Source organism: Drosophila teissieri, unplaced genomic scaffold (assembly GCF_016746235.2).
Source record: "Drosophila teissieri strain GT53w unplaced genomic scaffold, Prin_Dtei_1.1 Segkk13_quiver_pilon_scaf, whole genome shotgun sequence".
Lineage (NCBI taxonomy): Eukaryota > Metazoa > Arthropoda > Insecta > Diptera > Drosophilidae > Drosophila > Drosophila teissieri.
This window is the reverse complement of record NW_025224993.1, coordinates 417,023-433,587: the sequence shown is the minus strand read 5'-3', so window position 1 is coordinate 433,587 and position 16,565 is coordinate 417,023. Positions and strand designations below refer to the sequence as shown.

The 16,565-nt window shown below is 39.2% G+C and overlaps 1 protein-coding gene across 2 annotated transcripts; it reads right to left on the bottom strand.

Moving 5' to 3' along the window:
* Positions 1-14,480: 14,480 nt before the first annotated feature.
* LOC122625592 lies at positions 14,481-15,268 on the bottom strand. Of its 2 annotated transcripts, none has more exons than XM_043805681.1 (2): positions 15,147-15,268; positions 14,481-15,074 (listed from the first exon to the last, which is right to left on the bottom strand). In XM_043805681.1, exon 2 carries the CDS (start codon positions 14,974-14,976, stop codon positions 14,623-14,625), a length of 354 nt encoding a protein of 117 aa, XP_043661616.1. In that variant the 5' UTR covers positions 14,977-15,074; positions 15,147-15,268; the 3' UTR covers positions 14,481-14,622. The 2 variants fall into 2 exon arrangements, with proteins under 2 accessions (XP_043661616.1, XP_043661615.1); XM_043805680.1 differs by having other exon boundaries at positions 14,481-15,093; positions 15,147-15,260.
* Between the last annotated feature and the right edge of the window lie 1,297 nt (positions 15,269-16,565).

Below are 16,565 nucleotides of genomic sequence, written 5' to 3'. Positions count from 1 at the left end.
GTTGTTTAAAAAATTTTTTCCAAATTTATTCCAAACAAGATGGAACAGTCGCGATCACCGTTTCGCGTCTATGTCTCTAGAGTCTGCATGCTTAATTTCAACTTTCTAGCTTTTATAGTTCCTGAGATATCGACGTTCATACAGACGGACATGGACAAATCTACTCGGCTATTGATCCTTATCAAGAATATATATACTTAATATGGTCGGAAACGGTTCCTTCTACCTGTTAAATACTTTTCAACGAATCTAGTATACCATTTTACTCTACGAGTAACGGGTATAAAAACGGTTCATGAAAAATACCCTAGTCCTAGTATCTCCCCGATAATTGGAAATATGCAGACTACCACTCAGAGAACTTAAAAAGCAATAATGGAAAAGAAGTCTAAATCAATCAATAATAAATTCCAGCTATTTTAAAAACTAAAGAAGATTTTATCGTCCAGGGTCGTGTGAGGAGTCTTAAAACTCCCCTCAAATCCGGGTGCAGGAGATGGGCCTTGCAATAGCGAAGACGGCTGGAATGTGAGAGGAGTCAAGGGCGTCCAGCTCAAACGATAAATAATGGACCTTGGACCCCGGCAAAGCGGAGAGACCGTGAACTAACGGTACCGCACTGGACCTTGGGCTCGAACCGGGCAAGGCCGAAGGGTAGCGGTGTGGACTCTGGACGAGCACAAACTAAGGAGATATGAGTTGGACCTTGCACCCGAGCGAGCCGTGCGCAAAAGGGGAAATAGCGGGATAGGCCCCGCGTCCTATAAAGGGACGGCGCAGGAGCAGCTTGAGACAGTCAGTCAGTTAAAGTACGCGCAGATCCAGAGAGTCAGTCAGTAAAAGTACGCGGAGGTCCAGAGGGTCGGTCAGTAAAAGTACGCGGAGATCCATACGTTCAGAGAGTGAAAGTACGCGGAGGTCGACAGTAAAAGAATGCGGAGGACCGGGCGTGGTAAGAAAGGGGCGTTGAAGTCTTTGGTTTGCAAAAGTGGTTCGGTGAAGAGCGCTAGCTTATCTCACGGACGATACACCCTGCCCCCATAACATCCTAAGCCTCAGTCTAGCCGCGAGGACCGCAGAAAATCTTATCGCCGATACCGCCGATGATAAGCAGTGTCCAAAGCAACGGTGGAGCGACTCTTAGCTATAATCATTAAATGTAAAACTTACATTATTTGTATCTGCATAAAACTACATAAAGAATAGTTAATTATACCCGTTATTCGTAGAGTATATTAGATTCGTGAAAAGTATTTAACAGGCAGAAGGAAGCGTTTCCGTCCATATAAAGTATATATATTCTTGATCAGGATCTATAGCCGAGTCGATCTGGCCATATCCGTCTGTCCGTCCGTAAAACTGCCACGCCCACACTTTTAAAAAATGTTTTGATATTTCTTCATTTTTGTATTATCTTGTAAAGTTCTATCGATTTGCCAAAAAACTTTTAGTGTTGAAGACTCTCCTGCGTGGAAACTAGCTGAGTAACGAGTATCAGATAGTCGGGGTACTCGACTATAGCGTTCTTTCTTGTAATCTTTAGGCATTTGCACTAAGCACCAAGTATTATTTACAAAATGGGAATTCAGTTCGTCTTTAATGGCATCCTGTCATAAATTTTCTCGAGTTCTCATTCCACTACTTATAGCCATTTGGGGGGGTATGAGGAACCGTTAAATGATAGCTGATACCTTTTCCGACACAAAATTTTAAATGGAAATGAGCCTCACTCTTTGCTAAGAAATCTTTATATACAAAAAACACGTCCGATTTATAAGTTATTAAATACGTCACACTATAATGTGTATGTTGATCAATAAATACTACATAGTAGTTTTTATTATCAATAGTTGAGGGCGTAATCGGACCGCATACATCCGAATGAATTACAAAAAATGGGCGTTCAATATTTTCTTTATGTTTGTATTTTTCAAATTTTAGTCTTGATTGCTTTCCGTTAATACACGCCTCACATAATTTAGTACTACATATTTACTTGTACGTTTTTTATAAGTTGACTATCTTCAAGCAAGCCATCACGTTTAATTTCTAAGAATTTTCCTACACTTATATGTCCCAATATTTCAAGCCACAAGCGATACTCTGCATGTAACGTGCAATACAGCACGTTGTGTAATGTAATGTCGTTTCAAGAATTGTTAAGTTTAACTTGTCCTTTCGCAGTAGCCTAAACAAATTCTCCACGCTTCGCAATCTCAATAGCCACGTTTAAATTTAAATTCTCATACTCAGAAAATAAATTAATGTCATTCACTAGGTGGTCTGATGCCCCCGAATCTAATATAAAGTTTACTTTGTCTGGCTTTTCAGTGTAATTTGCTAATTTGACCATAAATGCAAATACGCATTCTCCCTGTGTTGCTACCTTCTGAGTCTGTTTCTCTCTAACTTCTGAATTCATCAGAAAAGCAAACGCACGTTCTGGCTGTGTTTGTGTTTCTGTCGCCATCTGAGCCCCTCTCTCTCTAACATTATTTCCATCGGGAACATCCTGGTTTCCTGCCTGCCTTTTTAATAGAAAACAACCATTCTTTATATGACCTAATTTCTTGCAATGGAAACCTTTTAGTTTGGGCTTATTCTTAAAAGGTTTCTTCATAAATTTCATAGCTTTATTATACCCGTTACTCGTAGAGTAAAATTTAATCACACATTTTAATCACTTTCCTTTTCTCACTTTCTAGTTCTCCGGTAGGCGTTATTTGGGTGCTCTCGGATGACCTCTACTAAGCAAAACAGAATAATAGTCTTGTTTTAGTCCATTGGTTCTTTATACAACAAAACTGCCTTCAAGGACGCGGTCATTAATAAAAATTTTCACTGGACTCTCTTCAGGACGTAAGTCTTCCGTCCATACAGGAAGAGATCATCGAAGAAGTCCAGAATCCACCTACCCTACCGGAGTAGAATAAATATGTAACCGATTATATGGCTGTTGCTATCAGTCATCACCCAACGAGAGGGTCGCACGCCTCCCTTCTTGGCAGTTTTAAGTGTGAACCATTAAATCCTATGATGTTAGGATCGAAGTGATCGATGCTCTTGTATGATCATGTATATTAAAAGTGTCTCTTTCGCCTGCAGTCAAGGAACTGGGATAGATGGGTTATATTTGTTTTTGATTGGTACATCCTAGTTTGTTGTTTAAAAAATTTTTTCCAAATTTATTCCAAACAAGATGGAACAGTCGCGATCACCGTTTCGCGTCTATGTCTCTAGAGTCTGCATGCTTAATTTCAACTTTCTAGCTTTTATAGTTCCTGAGATATCGACGTTCATACAGACGGACATGGACAAATCTACTCGGCTATTGATCCTTATCAAGAATATATATACTTAATATGGTCGGAAACGGTTCCTTCTACCTGTTAAATACTTTTCAACGAATCTAGTATACCATTTTACTCTACGAGTAACGGGTATAAAAACGGTTCATGAAAAATACCCTAGTCCTAGTATCTCCCCGATAATTGGAAATATGCAGACTACCACTCAGAGAACTTAAAAAGCAATAATGGAAAAGAAGTCTAAATCAATCAATAATAAATTCCAGCTATTTTAAAAACTAAAGAAGATTTTATCGTCCAGGGTCGTGTGAGGAGTCTTAAAACTCCCCTCAAATCCGGGTGCAGGAGATGGGCCTTGCAATAGCGAAGACGGCTGGAATGTGAGAGGAGTCAAGGGCGTCCAGCTCAAACGATAAATAATGGACCTTGGACCCCGGCAAAGCGGAGAGACCGTGAACTAACGGTACCGCACTGGACCTTGGGCTCGAACCGGGCAAGGCCGAAGGGAAGCGGTGTGGACTCTGGACGAGCACAAACTAAGGAGATATGAGTTGGACCTTGCACCCGAGCGAGCCGTGCGCAAAAGGGGAAATAGCGGGATAGGCCCCGCGTCCTATAAAGGGACGGCGCAGGAGCAGCTTGAGACAGTCAGTCAGTTAAAGTACGCGCAGATCCAGAGAGTCAGTCAGTAAAAGTACGCGGAGGTCCAGAGGGTCGGTCAGTAAAAGTACGCGGAGATCCATACGTTCAGAGAGTAAAGTACGCGGAGGTCGACAGTAAAAGAATGCGGAGGACCTGGCGTGGTAAGAAAGGGGCGTTGGAGTCTTTGGTTTGCAAAAGTGGTTCGGTGAAGAGCGCTAGCTTATCTCACGGACGATACACCCTGCCCCCATAACATCCTAAGCCTCAGTCTAGCCGCGAGGACCGCAGAAAATCTTATCGCCGATACCGCCGATGATAAGCAGTGTCCAAAGCAACGGTGGAGCGACTCTTAGCTATAATCATTAAATGTAAAACTTACATTATTTGTATCTGCATAAAACTACATAAAGAATAGTTAATTATACCCGTTATTCGTAGAGTATATTAGATTCGTGAAAAGTATTTAACAGGCAGAAGGAAGCGTTTCCGTCCATATAAAGTATATATATTCTTGATCAGGATCTATAGCCGAGTCGATCTGGCCATATCCGTCTGTCCGTCCGTAAAACTGCCACGCCCACACTTTTAAAAAATGTTTTGATATTTCTTCATTTTTGTATTATCTTGTAAAGTTCTATCGATTTGCCAAAAAACTTTTAGTGTTGAAGACTCTCCTGCGTGGAAACTAGCTGAGTAACGAGTATCAGATAGTCGGGGTACTCGACTATAGCGTTCTTTCTTGTAATCTTTAGGCATTTGCACTAAGCACCAAGTATTATTTACAAAATGGGAATTCAGTTCGTCTTTAATGGCATCCTGTCATAAATTTTCTCGAGTTCTCATTCCACTACTTATAGCCATTTGGGGGGGTATGAGGAACCGTTAAATGATAGCTGATACCTTTTCCGACACAAAATTTTAAATGGAAATGAGCCTCACTCTTTGCTAAGAAATCTTTATATACAAAAAACACGTCCGATTTATAAGTTATTAAATACGTCACACTATAATGTGTATGTTGATCAATAAATACTACATAGTAGTTTTTATTATCAATAGTTGAGGGCGTAATCGGACCGCATACATCCGAATGAATTACAAAAAATGGGCGTTCAATATTTTCTTTATGTTTGTATTTTTCAAATTTTAGTCTTGATTGCTTTCCGTTAATACACGCCTCACATAATTTAGTACTACATATTTACTTGTACGTTTTTTATAAGTTGACTATCTTCAAGCAAGCCATCACGTTTAATTTCTAAGAATTTTCCTACACTTATATGTCCCAATATTTCAAGCCACAAGCGATACTCTGCATGTAACGTGCAATACAGCACGTTGTGTAATGTAATGTCGTTTCAAGAATTGTTAAGTTTAACTTGTCCTTTCGCAGTAGCCTAAACAAATTCTCCACGCTTCGCAATCTCAATAGCCACGTTTAAATTTAAATTCTCATACTCAGAAAATAAATTAATGTCATTCACTAGGTGGTCTGATGCCCCCGAATCTAATATAAAGTTTACTTTGTCTGGCTTTTCAGTGTAATTTGCTAATTTGACCATAAATGCAAATACGCATTCTCCCTGTGTTGCTACCTTCTGAGTCTGTTTCTCTCTAACTTCTGAATTCATCAGAAAAGCAAACGCACGTTCTGGCTGTGTTTGTGTTTCTGTCGCCATCTGAGCCCCTCTCTCTCTAACATTATTTCCATCGGGAACATCCTGGTTTCCTGCCTGCCTTTTTAATAGAAAACAACCATTCTTTATATGACCTAATTTCTTGCAATGGAAACCTTTTAGTTTGGGCTTATTCTTAAAAGGTTTCTTCATAAATTTCATAGCTTTATTATACCCGTTACTCGTAGAGTAAAATTTAATCACACATTTTAATCACTTTCCTTTTCTCACTTTCTAGTTCTCCGGTAGGCGTTATTTGGGTGCTCTCGGATGACCTCTACTAAGCAAAACAGAATAATAGTCTTGTTTTAGTCCATTGGTTCTTTATACAACAAAACTGCCTTCAAGGACGCGGTCATTAAAAAAAATTTTCACTGGACTCTCTTCAGGACGTAAGTCTTCCGTCCATACAGGAAGAGATCATCGAAGAAGTCCAGAATCCACCTACCCTACCGGAGTAGAATAAATATGTAACCGATTATATGGCTGTTGCTATCAGTCATCACCCAACGAGAGGGTCGCACGCCTCCCTTCTTGGCAGTTTTAAGTGTGAACCATTAAATCCTATGATGTTAGGATCGAAGTGATCGATGCTCTTGTATGATCATGTATATTAAAAGTGTCTCTTTCGCCTGCAGTCAAGGAACTGGGATAGATGGGTTATATTTGTTTTTGATTGGTACATCCTAGTTTGTTGTTTAAAAATTTTTTTCCAAATTTATTCCAAACAAGATGGAACAGTCGCGATCACCGTTTCGCGTCTATGTCTCTAGAGTCTGCATGCTTAATTTCAACTTTCTAGCTTTTATAGTTCCTGAGATATCGACGTTCATACAGACGGACATGGACAAATCTACTCGGCTATTGATCCTTATCAAGAATATATATACTTAATATGGTCGGAAACGGTTCCTTCTACCTGTTAAATACTTTTCAACGAATCTAGTATACCATTTTACTCTACGAGTAACGGGAATAAAAACGGTTCATGAAAAATACCCTAGTCCTAGTATCTCCCCGATAATTGGAAATATGCAGACTACCACTCAGAGAACTTAAAAAGCAATAATGGAAAAGAAGTCTAAATCAATCAATAATAAATTCCAGCTATTTTAAAAACTAAAGAAGATTTTATCGTCCAGGGTCGTGTGAGGAGTCTTAAAACTCCCCTCAAATCCGGGTGCAGGAGATGGGCCTTGCAATAGCGAAGACGGCTGGAATGTGAGAGGAGTCAAGGGCGTCCAGCTCAAACGATAAATAATGGACCTTGGACCCCGGCAAAGCGGAGAGACCGTGAACTAACGGTACCGCACTGGACCTTGGGCTCGAACCGGGCAAGGCCGAAGGGTAGCGGTGTGGACTCTGGACGAGCACAAACTAAGGAGATATGAGTTGGACCTTGCACCCGAGCGAGCCGTGCGCAAAAGGGGAAATAGCGGGATAGGCCCCGCGTCCTATAAAGGGACGGCGCAGGAGCAGCTTGAGACAGTCAGTCAGTTAAAGTACGCGCAGATCCAGAGAGTCAGTCAGTAAAAGTACGCGGAGGTCCAGAGGGTCGGTCAGTAAAAGTACGCGGAGATCCATACGTTCAGAGAGTGAAAGTACGCGGAGGTCGACAGTAAAAGAATGCGGAGGACCTGGCGTGGTAAGAAAGGGGCGTTGGAGTCTTTGGTTTGCAAAAGTGGTTCGGTGAAGAGCGCTAGCTTATCTCACGGACGATACACCCTGCCCCCATAACATCCTAAGCCTCAGTCTAGCCGCGAGGACCGCAGAAAATCTTATCGCCGATACCGCCGATGATAAGCAGTGTCCAAAGCAACGGTGGAGCGACTCTTAGCTATAATCATTAAATGTAAAACTTACATTATTTGTATCTGCATAAAACTACATAAAGAATAGTTAATTATACCCGTTATTCGTAGAGTATATTAGATTCGTGAAAAGTATTTAACAGGCAGAAGGAAGCGTTTCCGTCCATATAAAGTATATATATTCTTGATCAGGATCTATAGCCGAGTCGATCTGGCCATATCCGTCTGTCCGTCCGTAAAACTGCCACGCCCACACTTTTAAAAAATGTTTTGATATTTCTTCATTTTTGTATTATCTTGTAAAGTTCTATCGATTTGCCAAAAAACTTTTAGTGTTGAAGACTCTCCTGCGTGGAAACTAGCTGAGTAACGAGTATCAGATAGTCGGGGTACTCGACTATAGCGTTCTTTCTTGTAATCTTTAGGCATTTGCACTAAGCACCAAGTATTATTTACAAAATGGGAATTCAGTTCGTCTTTAATGGCATCCTGTCATAAATTTTCTCGAGTTCTTATTCCACTACTTATAGCCATTTGGGGGGGTATGAGGAACCGTTAAATGATAGCTGATACCTTTTCCGACACAAAATTTTAAATGGAAATGAGCCTCACTCTTTGCTAAGAAATCTTTATATACAAAAAACACGTCCGATTTATAAGTTATTAAATACGTCACACTATAATGTGTATGTTGATCAATAAATACTACATAGTAGTTTTTATTATCAATAGTTGAGGGCGTAATCGGACCGCATACATCCGAATGAATTACAAAAAATGGGCGTTCAATATTTTCTTTATGTTTGTATTTTTCAAATTTTAGTCTTGATTGCTTTCCGTTAATACACGCCTCACATAATTTAGTACTACATATTTACTTGTACGTTTTTTATAAGTTGACTATCTTCAAGCAAGCCATCACGTTTAATTTCTAAGAATTTTCCTACACTTATATGTCCCAATATTTCAAGCCACAAGCGATACTCTGCATGTAACGTGCAATACAGCACGTTGTGTAATGTAATGTCGTTTCAAGAATTGTTAAGTTTAACTTGTCCTTTCGCAGTAGCCTAAACAAATTCTCCACGCTTCGCAATCTCAATAGCCACGTTTAAATTTAAATTCTCATACTCAGAAAATAAATTAATGTCATTCACTAGGTGGTCTGATGCCCCCGAATCTAATATAAAGTTTACTTTGTCTGGCTTTTCAGTGTAATTTGCTAATTTGACCATAAATGCAAATACGCATTCTCCCTGTGTTGCTACCTTCTGAGTCTGTTTCTCTCTAACTTCTGAATTCATCAGAAAAGCAAACGCACGTTCTGGCTGTGTTTGTGTTTCTGTCGCCATCTGAGCCCCTCTCTCTCTAACATTATTTCCATCGGGAACATCCTGGTTTCCTGCCTGCCTTTTTAATAGAAAACAACCATTCTTTATATGACCTAATTTCTTGCAATGGAAACCTTTTAGTTTGGGCTTATTCTTAAAAGGTTTCTTCATAAATTTCATAGCTTTATTATACCCGTTACTCGTAGAGTAAAATTTAATCACACATTTTAATCACTTTCCTTTTCTCACTTTCTAGTTCTCCGGTAGGCGTTATTTGGGTGCTCTCGGATGACCTCTACTAAGCAAAACAGAATAATAGTCTTGTTTTAGTCCATTGGTTCTTTATACAACAAAACTGCCTTCAAGGACGCGGTCATTAATAAAATTTTCACTGGACTCTCTTCAGGACGTAAGTCTTCCGTCCATACAGGAAGAGATCATCGAAGAAGTCCAGAATCCACCTACCCTACCGGAGTAGAATAAATATGTAACCGATTATATGGCTGTTGCTATCAGTCATCACCCAACGAGAGGGTCGCACGCCTCCCTTCTTGGCAGTTTTAAGTGTGAACCATTAAATCCTATGATGTTAGGATCGAAGTGATCGATGCTCTTGTATGATCATGTATATTAAAAGTGTCTCTTTCGCCTGCAGTCAAGGAACTGGGATAGATGGGTTATATTTGTTTTTGATTGGTACATCCTAGTTTGTTGTTTAAAAAATTTTTTCCAAATTTATTCCAAACAAGATGGAACAGTCGCGATCACCGTTTCGCGTCTATGTCTCTAGAGTCTGCATGCTTAATTTCAACTTTCTAGCTTTTATAGTTCCTGAGATATCGACGTTCATACAGACGGACATGGACAAATCTACTCGGCTATTGATCCTTATCAAGAATATATATACTTAATATGGTCGGAAACGGTTCCTTTTCAACGAATCTAGTATACCATTTTACTCTACGAGTAACGGGTATAAAAACGGTTCATGAAAAATACCCTAGTCCTAGTATCTCCCCGATAATTGGAAATATGCAGACTACCACTCAGAGAACTTAAAAAGCAATAATGGAAAAGAAGTCTAAATCAATCAATAATAAATTCCAGCTATTTTAAAAACTAAAGAAGATTTTATCGTCCAGGGTCGTGTGAGGAGTCTTAAAACTCCCCTCAAATCCGGGTGCAGGAGATGGGCCTTGCACTAGCGAAGACGGCTGGAATGTGAGAGGAGTCAAGGGCGTCCAGCTCAAACGATAAATAATGGACCTTGGACCCCGGCAAAGCGGAGAGACCGTGAACTAACGGTACCGCACTGGACCTTGGGCTCGAACCGGGCAAGGCCGAAGGGTAGCGGTGTGGACTCTGGACGAGCACAAACTTAGGAGATATGAGTTGGACCTTGCACCCGAGCGAGCCGTGCGCAAAAGGGGAAATAGCGGGATAGGCCCCGCGTCCTATAAAGGGACGGCGCAGGAGCAGCTTGAGACAGTCAGTCAGTTAAAGTACGCGCAGATCCAGAGAGTCAGTCAGTAAAAGTACGCGGAGGTCCAGAGGGTCGGTCAGTAAAAGTACGCGGAGATCCATACGTTCAGAGAGTGAAAGTACGCGGAGGTCGACAGTAAAAGAATGCGGAGGACCTGGCGTGGTAAGAAAGGGGCGTTGGAGTCTTTGGTTTGCAAAAGTGATTCGGTGAAGAGCGCTAGCTTATCTCACGGACGATACACCCTGCCCCCATAACATCCTAAGCCTCAGTCTAGCCGCGAGGACCGCAGAAAATCTTATCGCCGATACCGCCGATGATATCAGCACCATTTACAGCGATTCGTATTTTTAGTAGATAAGCCAGTTACTTGTTTCCGTAATCAGATAATACTTAAGGAAGCAGAGTTATTCTTTACAAAGACACAAGAAGACGTCTAACGGATATTCCGTCACTAAACAGAACAAAGACAAATCGTAATTTTGGAACTTAAGAGTCCATCGAATATTTTAAACAGATCTTTCATGATTTGTTTTTTAAAGGTAGCATTTGGTCCATGGTAAAGTACTTCCGCTGCCGTACGAAAAAAACGATCGGCCACACGCCGTTATATAGGAGAAATTTTCAGAACCGATAGACTTTCGACAAATGGAAAACTCTTCTCCACATATTTTGATCAGTTTTCTGATATCGCTTTGATACAGCCGACGGTATTTGTAATACCGGGCGAAACCCCGGCTCTGGGTCTTTAGCAATTTTAAGATCTTCCGCTGTTCACATTATTTCGCAAAGGCTACTAATTTAACAGAAATGCAAACGTAAGTTACTTAGCTCTTGGAATAAGCAGCACAAGGTTTGTCATACATTTTCCACGCCCACTAAAACTTGGGATTTCGACTGTAGCGTTCTCTCTTGTTATACCCGTTACTCGTAGAGTAAAAGGGTATACTAGATTCGTTGAAAAGTATGTAACAGGCAGAAGGAAGCGTTTCCGACCATATAAAGTATATATATTCATGATCAGGATCAATAGCTGAGTCGATCTGGCCATGTCCGTCTGTCCGTCCGTCTGTCCGTCTGTCTGTCCGTATGAACGTCGAGATCTCAGGAACTACAAAAGGTAGAAAGTTGAGATTAAGCATACTGACTCCTGAGACATAGACGCAGCGCAAGTTTGTCGATTCATGTTGCCACGCCCACTCTAACGCCCACAAACCGCCCAAAACTGCCACGCCCACACTATTGAAAAATGTTTTGATATTTTTCCATTTTTGTATTAGTCTTATAAATTTCTATCGATTTGCCAAAAAACCTTTTTGCCACGCCCACTCTAATGTCCACAAACCGCCCAAAACTGCCACGCCCACACTATTGAAAAATGTTTTGATATTTTTTCATTTTTGTATTAGGCTTATAAATTTCTATCGATTTGCCAAAAAACTTTTTGCCACGCCCACTCTTGCGCCCACAAACCGCCAAAAACTGTCAGTGCTGAAGAGTCCTTCGCACTTTCACTAGCTGAGTAACGGGTATCAGATAGTCGGGGAACTCGACTATAGCGTTTTCTCTTGTTTAAATTTAAGTTGTTATACCCGTTACTCGTATACTAGATTCGATTAAAAGTAACAGGTAGGAGGAACCGTTTACGAGCCCAAAAGTATATACATTCTTGATTAGGATCAGTAGTCGATTTGATTATGTCATTTTTGTCTGCATGTCTGTCTGATCTCTAGAAAAAACTTTCACGACCTCATTTGAAAAATGTTTTGCTTCTTTTTTTTTTTTTATTTGCTATACGTTTTCTATAACGCCCACCAGCCGCCCAAAACTCGTACGCCCACACCTTTGAAAAAAATGTTTAGATATTTTTCAGTTTTTTATTAGTATCCAACATTTATATCGTTTTGACAAAAAAAACTGTTCGCCACACCCATTCTAACGCCCGCACACCGCCCAAACTGCCATGTCCACAGTTTTTTAAATTGTGTTGAAATTTTTACATTGATTTGTTTGTCAGCTCTATCAGTAAGTTGACACGGACAAAGCAATGAGCAATGTACTAAACTCAGAGCTTGTATTTTTGTATCCAGGTTATTTGAATTAATAAATGCAGCGGCATTCAATTACAATAATTATAAAGTTTGTTCGCATCAACGGTGCTGTAAGCAGTGTCCAAAGCAACGGTGGAGCGACTCTTAGCTATAATCATTAAATGTAAAACTTACATTATTTGTATCTGCATAAAACTACATAAAGAATAGTTAATTATACCCGTTATTCGTAGAGTATATTAGATTCGTGAAAAGTATTTAACTGGCAGAAGGAAGCGTTTCCGTCCATATAAAGTATATAATATATATTCTTGATCAGGATCTATAGCCGAGTCGATCTGGCCATATCCGTCTGTCCGTCCGTAAAACTGCCACGCCCACACTTTTAAAAAATGTTTTGATATTTCTTCATTTTTGTATTATCTTGTAAAGTTCTATCGATTTGCCAAAAAACTTTTAGTGTTGAAGACTCTCCTGCGTGGAAACTAGCTGAGTAACGAGTATTAGATAGTCGGGGTACTCGACTATAGCGTTCTTTCTTGTAATCTTTAGGCATTTGCACTAAGCACCAAGTATTATTTACCAAATGGGAATTCAGTTCGTCTTTAATGGCATCCTGTCATAAATTTTCTCGAGTTCTCATTCCACTACTTATAGCCATTTGGGGGGGTATGAGGAACCGTTAAATGATAGCTGATACCTTTTCCGACACAAAATTTTAAATGGAAATGAGCCTCACTCTTTGCTAAGAAATCTTTATATACAAAAAACACGTCCGATTTATAAGTTATTAAATACGTCACACTATAATGTGTATGTTGATCAATAAATACTACATAGTAGTTTTTATTATCAATAGTTGAGGGCGTAATCGGACCGCATACATCCGAATGAATTACAAAAAATGGGCGTTCAATATTTTCTTTATGTTTGTATTTTTCAAATTTTAGTCCTGATTGCTTTCCGTTAATACACGCCTCACATAATTTACTACTACATATTTACTTGTACGTTTTTTATAAGTTGACTATCTTCAAGCAAGCCATCACGTTTAATTTCTAAGAATTTTCCTACACTTATATGTCCCAATATTTCAAGCCACAAGCGATACTCTGCATGTAACGTGCAATACAGCACGTTGTGTAATGTAATGTCGTTTCAAGAATTGTTAAGTTTAACTTGTCCTTTCGCAGTAGCCTAAACAAATTCTCCACGCTTCGCAATCTCAATAGCCACGTTTAAATTTAAATTCTCATACTCAGAAAATAAATTAATGTCATTCACTAGGTGGTCTGATGCCCCCGAATCTAATATAAAGTTTACTTTGTCTGGCTTTTCAGTGTAATTTGCTAATTTGACCATAAATGCAAATACGCATTCTCCCTGTGTTGCTACCTTCTGAGTCTGTTTCTCTCTAACTTCTGAATTCATCAGAAAAGCAAACGCACGTTCTGGCTGTGTTTGTGTTTCTGTCGCCATCTGAGCCCCTCTCTCTCTAACATTATTTCCATCGGGAACATCCTGGTTTCCTGCCTGCCTTTTTAATAGAAAACAACCATTCCTTATATGACCTAACTTCTTGCAATGGAAACCTTTTAGTTTGGGCTTATTCTTAAAAGGATTCTTCATAAATTTCATAGCTTTATTATACCCGTTACTCGTAGAGTAAAAGGGTATACTAGATTCGTTGAAAAGTATGTAACATGCAGAAGGAAGCGTTTCCGACCGTATAAAGTATATACATATATTCTTGAACAGGATCAATAGCCGAGACGATCTGGCCATGTCCGTCTGTCCGTCCGTATGAACGTCGAGATCTCACACTTTTGAAAAAGGTTTTGATATTTTTTCATTTTTGTATTAGTCTTGTAAATTTCTATTTATTAGCCAAAAAACTTTTTGCCACGCCCACTCTAACGCCCACAAACAGACCAAAACTGCCACGCCCACACTTTTGAAAAATGTGATATTTTTTCATTTTTGTATTAGACTTGTAAATTTCTATCGATTTGCCAAAAACCTTTTTGCCACGCCTACTCTAACGCCCACAAACCGCCAAAAACGTTCAGTGTTAAAGACTGTCCTCCGCACTTCAAATAGCTGAGTAAAGGGTATCAGATAGTCGGGGAACTCGACTATAGCGTTCTCTCTTGTTTTATTTTAAAGAAATGAGTACCAATATTTTAATTTGTAGATAATATTGTGAAATGTTTACTTCACTGCTAGAAATTGACAAAAATCATTATATCTGTAGATTCCATAAAATACAACTTTTAACAAATAGGAGTTTTCAAGAACCATAGTATGTGTTCAATTAGGATTGTTATCTGGCTAGTACTTTTTCAAGTAAATATATAAAGTCGTTTAATATTACATTATTCATTTCGAAAAAAAGTTCTTTTTGATAATTTATGTGACGGTATCGCAAATCCAAAGTTATTAATTGATGTACATTTTTTCCAAAGCAGCTGTCTCCTAATATTAACCGTGTGTTCCATCCAAATGATTCTATGACATTCGTATTTTGCAAGTACTCCCAACGCTCAATATGCTTTTTTAACTCAGAACATCGTGCTGATAGCACAAGATGTGCAAGCCTGCTCATTTCAGGGCTAATGCAGGAAAACTGCGTTAGTTTTTCACTTTTTTCTAAAATATCCTTGTAAAACTTTGACATGATTCGTATGACCAACAAAAATTCATCAGCATTTTGAAATCCATACTTGTGTGACGAACGAAGAGTTTGTTCGTCATTAAAATTGCCAATCAGGTAATCTATAGCCAAATGAAGAATCTTTTAAACTTTCTTTCAATTATAGAAAATACATTATGTTATGGGTTTCTTACCTTGATTATTATTTCTTTATTATCAATGTATTTTAAAGTGTTCATTTCCTTTTATTACAAATTCTGCTTCCTTGAGATACGCATCTGCTATACATATTATAGATCAAAGTGTTTCGAGTCTGTAAACGACAGTATTGGAACAGTGGAAAAGAAGGCTAATCATTACTTTGTAAATAAAATATCCTGTTTCAACACGTTGGCTTTCGCATCAAATGCGAGCAGCCGTTAACTCAATTACCATTATTATCAAATACATTGCTACGCCACAAGGTAAGCAATAAGTAATACTACTCGCAGTCAAGCCCTCCAACATAATCTTGATAATAAGATCATAACGTGACGGAATCGGCTCATCACCGCAGCCAAAGGAGAGGAGACTCTGGATCGACGCCTTATTAACACTTATCTTAATTGGCACCCAATACAAAAATACACTGGCGGAAGTTTTTTCGTGAATTTGGCAAAAAACAAACGACACAAAAAATGCAAGTTAGCCTTTTTCCAAGTATTCTCTTAATCTGCATTAAAATATAAGAAGAGAAACACATAAAGTATATTAATGCATTAAAAGTATTACGCCGCTTCATGAAAATTATTTTTTAAAATTACGTCGCAGAACTGCGCGCGTTTATTTTAAAGAATTTTTAAGAATCTGAAAATGGCTTTTTCTTGCGGAACTTAGAATCTGATTGACGATATATTTTTCTTTGTGGTTCAATTCATTTGGTTTTCGTTCGCCCAGTAAATTTCGTATTCACAGTATCACTCAATCAATGGCGCCACAGCAAGCAGGGAAAAATGATTCCTGTATTTATTCAACAAAAAAGCCACATTTTATATTTTACCAGACTTTTCAACATCTGATGGGATAATAGGACTTGAGCTATAAGACAATAATGGGTATCGCTGTGTCTAGCTCCAGGTCAGCTCAAATGGGGCACGGAAATTGAACACACCACATTTCATACTTGCCCTAATGTCAATATTACTGATCTTGATTGTTCAGAGGCGCCACCGTTGGCCAAGGCTGCGTTCCTCTGTATGCTAAGTTTGCTTCGCAAACCCCAACAATGCTCTTCCATATAACACGTCAGTGGTGGCTACCATCAAAACTCTAGACGAGGAACCTATTAACACCAAACTGTATCCTTATCCCATGGGGACAGCCAGCTTTGTCAACAAAGAAATCCAAGAACTATTAAGAAATGGCATAATTCAGAAATCAGTCTTGCCATCCAACAACCCAATATGGGTAATACACAAAAAAGGCGTCGACGAAGAAGGTAATCGGAATTTACGTCTCGTAATAGACTTTCGCAAGTTAAACGCGAAAACGATATCCGAGTTTCGAAAACTTCCGTTCGGTCTCAAAAACGAAGCGGCATTTGCTTCTCCGACAGGGAAGAGTTAATGAAAGAT